General features: G+C 41.3%; 1 protein-coding gene across 1 annotated transcript; it reads left to right on the plus strand.

Annotated features, from left to right (window-relative positions):
* Positions 1 to 274: 274 nt before the first annotated feature.
* gpr157 (G protein-coupled receptor 157) lies at positions 275 to 5,010 on the plus strand. Its single transcript, XM_079172621.1, has 4 exons — positions 275 to 762; positions 2,376 to 2,589; positions 3,171 to 3,365; positions 3,993 to 5,010. Exons 1-4 carry the CDS (start codon positions 356 to 358, stop codon positions 4,212 to 4,214), a joined length of 1,038 nt encoding a protein of 345 aa, XP_079028747.1. The 5' UTR covers positions 275 to 355; the 3' UTR covers positions 4,215 to 5,010.
* The last annotated feature ends 1,900 nt before the right edge of the window (positions 5,011 to 6,910 follow it).

Raw genomic sequence — 6,910 nt, forward strand, 5'->3', positions numbered from 1 at the left:
TTTTTTTTAATGCCTGCAATGGGAAAAAAATACAAATTGTCATCTGTTTTTATGAGACAAATTTGAGTCATAGCTTTAGGGTTACACAAGTAAAGAGCATCGGGGCCATAAATAGACCGTTGTGAGCCCATTACCAGCTGACTGACTTCTGCTTCGGAGTTCCGGTTGGTGCAGCGAGGAGTGAGACGAGAGCAGGCGGGGAAGGAGGGGTTAAACACGGGAGGAAAAGTTTGTTCGGCGGCCTCAAAAGCAATGGGCGAAGTTTACTAAGTCTTTTAGCTCGACTCGCCCGGCTTTAAATGCAGAGAGAGACTATGGTAGTTAACAACACGTACAACGCGACAGGCTAGTCTGAATGTTTGCAAACATTGCTGCACGTTTAACGATGGCAGAGGGAAACCAGACAGTTGTGTACTTGTCCGAGCAGGTGGTCGTGTTGTGTTCATGCGCGCTGTCCTTTGTGGGCTCCTCGCTGATCATCCTCACCTACATTATGTGGGCAGACCTGAGGACGACTCCGAGGAGACTGCTGGTCTACCTCTCGGTGTCCGACTGGCTGTCCGCCGTCTCCTACGCCTTCGGAGTCTGGAGGGTCTTCCACACCGACTCGGTGGACTGCGTCGCCCAGGGAGCCATCTCCACTTTCGCCAACACCAGCTCTTTTTTCTGGACGGTGGCCATCGCTGTTTACCTGTACGTTGTTATCGTGAGAGCCAGCCAGAGGGTCGCTGACAGCTTGGTGTGGTTCTTCCACATTGTCAGGTAAGAAAGTCACGTTGAGTTGATGTAGCTGAAGTTGGAACCTGTGCCGTGAAGCATCATGGGATAGTAAATTGGTGCCCACTGCACACGGCGCAGGCTGCTTAAAACAGAAGTAGCATCGCGTTATTCTATTAAGTTTGGAGAGCTAAACAAAAACAAATTATAGCCACCTGCTTCCTTAAACTCGAAAACAGAGTACATAAGTTGGTTTTAGGTTAGTTTATGTTTTATACTTTTTAAACTTTATGTTCATATAACAACTGATGCACAAACTAACTTGGTATTTGTCAGTTTAACTTGATCTAAACCATCTCTCACCTTGTTTATCTGCTGTGACAATAAGTCAGACAACCAATGTGAAGGATATTTAAATTGTATTTCCACTCTGGTTTAGGATTCATTTACCTAATTTGCTTAAACTGGGATTGAATAAGCATGTTAGCTCTGAGTTGTCTTTGTAAAATATCCGTAACCAGTTTTTTCATAACAGAAGGCAAGTGTATTTGTACAACAAAGCAATTCAAAGAGCTTTATTATGAGACATAAACGGCATTAAGACAATATCTAAAACACCACAGCGCAATGTAAAAAGAGATATAATAGTATTTAAAAAGAGTTAAATGAAATAAAAGTGGAAAAAAAGAAGGTAAATTGAGTAAAACAGAATACACATTTCAGTGCAATCACATTGAGAGACATGGATGGATCCCAAATTTAATTTAATAAAAGGTGATTTAAAAGATAAGCTAGTACTTATCTATCAGATATAAGATGCATAGAAACAATGCTTCCCCATGATTTTTACAATCTAGCGTACTCTTTCTAGTTTCTCAAGATTACCAACTCTGCCTTTCATCATTTTAGATAACAAATTGGGGAAATCAACTCCCGGAAATAATCACAAAGATTTTTTTAATAGGCACCGAAATGTAACAACATATTTAGTTCATTTCTGTTGCCAACAACTAGACAACTAACAACTAGATTGCCAAATTTATTAGGATATATCATAAAATTAGGCCTAGTTTAGCAAACCTCTTGCTTTATAATCAGCTAGACTTTACTATGAATGCTTCTGTGGTGTAGCGCTGTACCATTGATCTATTTTTGGACACAAGAACATTTTCACCCCTGAGTACGCCTCAACGTGGTGTTTGTGGTTGTCATCCTAATTTTGCTTCTGTGAAGTTTCTATTGAATTGAAGATCACACAACAAAGCCATTCATCTAGGCTTGCACACACACACACACACACACACACACACACACACACACACACACACACACACACACACACACACACACACACACACACACACACACACACACACACACAGATGAGAAGTGGTGCTTTGTGGGGAAAACATTTTTATGATGCTCAAAGCTCAAGCAACACAACTGGTATGACTCTGCAGATTGCACCATGTAACACACACCAGCCTTAAGCAAAAGATAATCTATCACATGGTGTCACATGTCTTTGCAACATTTGTGGATGTTTAACCCTCCAAACATCTATGTACAAACGTTGTGTAGATGTTTAAAGATAGGAAGTTGACCTTTTTGAAGAAGTTGTGTTTAATCTTCTAAACCCTCTGTGTTTTGTGGTGTAGCTGGGGTGTCCCTCTGGCCATCACTGTTGCAGCCGTGTGCCTGAACAAGATTGGCTACGATGCGTCAGAGGTGTCGGTGGGCTGGTGCTGGGTCAGCATCCACGCTCCTGACCGGGTCCTGTGGATGCTGCTGACTGGAAAGATCTGGGAGTTCTTGGCTTACCTCACCCTGCCCGTCCTCTACATCCTGATCAAGAGGCACATCTACATAGCGGTGAGGATACCCGACAGCTACATGGGTTCTATGTAGCTGCAGATTACATTCACTGCTCTTATGACACCCATTTGAAAAGGCATGAACAGTGGAATTAAAAAAAAAACAACCACACTAATTCTGTTGATATCAAATAAACAACATTAAATATGTATACAAATATAACACATTCTAGATATTCAAAACTAAAAGCAATGAGGGAGCGCATACTTTAGCCATAGCTGCACTCTTAATTTGTTTTAAGAAAATAAAATGTTGAGAATTTTTAAATCTTCATCTGGGTTTGGATCACCAGCAAAATACACAAACGGATAACAATAGTAGGCACATGGCATTTTGTTACATTCATGTAAGTGCAGTACAATGAAACAATGACAAGAATTCACCTAAAAAAAAATACCAAGTTGTATTGGTAAAAAAAAAAAAAACTTCTTGTTTTTAAGTTGCCTCAAGCAGCTATAGTGTTGTAAAGAAACCCTCTGCTATCCTCGACACATCTCGATCTCTTACGCTTCGGGGATGAAAATATAATGTTTTTTTTCTTTTTGCTATTCTGGTCTCACTCTGTGTGTCTGACGCAGCATGCTGCCCTGTCTGAGTACCGTCCCATCTTGGCCAACAGGCCTGCGTCCCACTCCTTCTCCTCCATGGCTGATGTGAAGCTCACACTCATTCCCATCATCTTCATTGTCCTGCGCATTTGGAGCACCGTGCGCTTCGTACTGCTGCTAGCCGGCTCTCAAGCCAGACTGAACCCAGCGCTGGTCACACTACATGTGAGTTTAAAGTTTCTTTTAAACCAATGATGTTCAATAGAGACGATGTCTGCTAATTCTCTTTAATCTCACTTTCTAACCTACAATGTATCTTTTCTGTTAATACTGATCACTCTTTAGTTGTTTTGTGTGTATGACAGCACATATGTGTGGGTTGTTCATGTGATGATGAACTTGTGATGATGTGATTGCATGCTGTAAAGTCTGTGAATCATCACATATTCATCATACAAGTTCCTGTGTTAACTGATGACGTTTGGACATCTAAAACTTAGCAGTAATAACTTTTCAAAATGTATTCAACTTTCTTTATATATAATAAAAGTTTACATAAAACCTTTTATGATGTAATACCTTCTTTGTTTTATTACATCATAATGTCACCGTGTGTGTAAAATATTAAATTTCATATAATAATACAATAGTTTATAATAAATTGTTGTTGTATTAGTCAATTAAAACAGTAAAATAAAACTCCCTCAAGACAGTCATGAGCTAAACTCATAATATGATGTTATCTCTTTGTCCGATAATAAAATGAAACTGTTTTGTCACGTTTTCAACCCATTAAAGTAATAATCTATAATTGCTACACTCCCCTTAACGGCTTCTGTTTGGGCCCAACAGGGAATTGGCAACACCTCGCAGGGAGCAGCCAACTGCATCATGTTTGTGTTGCTTACTCGGCCAATCCGCACGCGCCTCTGCGCCGCGCTCTGCTGCTGCTCCTCCAAGTGTCGAGCAGGCGAGCAGCCCTCGCACGGCGCCCCCCACAGGCTGCTGCCTGGACAGGACACCTCTACACAGAGGGAAGAGGACAGCGCCAGTCGAGTCGGGATCGATCGATGATATTCTGTGGATGAGAAGGCCAACGAAGGCGGAGGGCGCGGTGGAGGTCTCTGCTTCACATTGAACCTCATTACAGCAAAGTGGCTGCAAAGCAGGTTGGAGATTCTGCAGGTGCATGCACATCTGTGTCACAAGAAAAGTCACATGTCTGCACTTTTGGTAATGAGGGTGATACTGCCTGGCTGTGCACCAGCATTTGGTGAAGGATTTTGTTGCATATACTGAATATGTTGCATATGAATATCGCGGTGTCATAGATGTGGTGTACATCAAACTTTAAAAGGCCATTACACTTTAAGTTGTTCATTTGCACATGTTTTCTGATTGCATTTTAAACAGCTGTACACTCCATGAAAGACAGGCTAGCAGCTTTATTCATCATGTACTGTGCCGATTCACTTACATTCTGGTGTTATCACTGTGAAATGAATGAATATTCAGTTTTATTCTTGTTCTACTGAGTATTCAAGTATTGTATTTATTGGGGGGGGATAAACACAATTGTCACTGATACTGAACATTCACAGAAAGCTTTAAGTGAGAACCCATAATCTTATCTTTCAACTATCAAAGTTCGCTTGAAAGATGTTCTGAAAAGTTTGTGTTCAGCTCTTGTTAATGATGCTGCAAGTGTGTTTTGAGAAGGTTCAGTCACCATGAACTCAAGCTGTTAGAGACGAAACTGCAAGCCTTTTACAGCTTACAGCTACACCTTTGTTTGTTTACATTTTTAGTAGATTATCCCTTTAGTGTGTTCTGCAAGGTAACTTCAATTCCCCCCCCCAAAAGATCAAATTCCTACTTATGTCCAATATAACTTTGGGTATGTTTAACAGATTTGTGATCGTCTCTTAAAAGAAAAGTAAATGACATGCTACAAGCACAGTTTTCTGTCAGTGTATAATTCACTTAAACACATTAAATGTTACATTAAAATCTAAAAACATTCTCCTATGATGCTCCTATCAGATATCAATCCTTGCCTAACTTCAGAGTTGCAACATTTTACAGAAGATTAGTTGCAAAACCCCATCGGTGTTTGACGTGTGGCCAAAATGAACTCGTCATTGTGGTCAGTGTGTGTGTGATCTATCATCACATGCCATCCTTCCTCCTTGAAACCTGAGCCTTCCCTGTGAGCCTCACTTCTCCTTTGAACCCTGCTGTTGTTGGCTCCCGTTTCCCCAACTGTGCAACAGGCCGAACGCATACCAACCAGGATGGGAACCCACTGAACCCCACGGGGCTCATGGGACCGACTTGGCTCTCGACCACAGTGCCACTTCCCATGGTTCCTTCAGCTCTTTGAAATATTGTTTTTAAAATCCATTGAGTTTTAATGAGCCTGTCTCAGAGATGATGAGCTACATTGAAATTAGATGTATACTGTGGGGATTGGAGGAAGGTGAGGAGGGAGAAATTCCAGCTTGTTGACAGCCAATTGTCTTTTATCCTCGAGGGATTATTGTTTGTTTGACTCTCACAGAGGGCAAGCCCTTGTTCGGTTTGTGACGGTGGCATCACAGAAACTGGATTAATATATCTTGCATGGTCTCTGTTGCCCCGTTTGATGGATTAGGCAACGCGGAAGTGGGTGATTTTGTTGTAATAAGCCTTTATATCAGGTCAGGCAGACGTTTCGTGACACTAAAACAACACTGTGCTCGTAGGAGGGCAGTTAGTTCTCACACATTATTTCCAGAACATGGAGACATTATGCTGTTTATACTAGAAATATATTAAAAACATAAATACACAGTTGTTTATGAGACACAGAGTTTTCCTTCAATCTAATTCTATCGGTGGTCTAAAGTTATGTGAAACAGTGCAGAGGTCGTTCTCTCGGGGCCATCAGTAACACTGACAGAGCACTGGATACCAGGTCTGGGAAAATGGGAGGAAGTGACTGCTGTTTATGCTGATGACATCTAAAACTGCCGGTGAAATGTTTTTTGTCCTTGAAGACCGCAGACGATCGACACTTACTGTATTTCCCGCAGGAATTAAGCCATTGTGTCGGTTGTGAGATTTGGCTGACATTGAAGTAACTGGAGCTGGTGGAAACACTTAAGGAAGGGGGTTTATGCTCTCTTCCCCCGCTGGCTCCCTGCCCACTTAATTCATTAAGTTAAAGAGTACCCGAGGGCCGTACTACACTGCATGGGGTGACCATTCACCAGTCAAGATAATGGAAGTCTTTTTTTTTTTTTCACAACGCAGGCTGTTCATTTGGCCGCGTTAGTGGTTCTTAGAGCCAATTCTCAAACTCACTGTCCACCAAAGGTAATGGGCAATAATTCAGAGCTGCAACAGTGTATTTAGGTTAGAAATGACAGAACAATGTTCACACGTAATAAAAAACCTCAGACACAGATACACAGAGCCAGAGGTTACTGGTTGGTGTCAGTGGGTGAATAATTAGGCTGTAAGATAATAATATCTTACAGTGACACAGTGGAAGTAAACTTTGCACCTTACATATGACATGTCTTTCTTCTCCTTTGAATGTTGAGATGCAACCAATCATTAGCGCCCCCAACCGTTAACTGTTAATATTGCAAACACTTCACATAATCAACTTTTACCTGGCCCAATACTGTGGTATAAAAGAACAGGATATAATAACTGTTCTTTATAATGTTGCTGGTAGACCTCTCTGTTAACGAGCTGTTATAAGCACAAGTTACATGCAGAAG

The sequence above is a fragment of the Pholis gunnellus genome, assembly GCF_910591455.1.
Source record: "Pholis gunnellus genome assembly, chromosome: 2".
Taxonomy (NCBI): domain Eukaryota; kingdom Metazoa; phylum Chordata; class Actinopteri; order Perciformes; family Pholidae; genus Pholis; species Pholis gunnellus.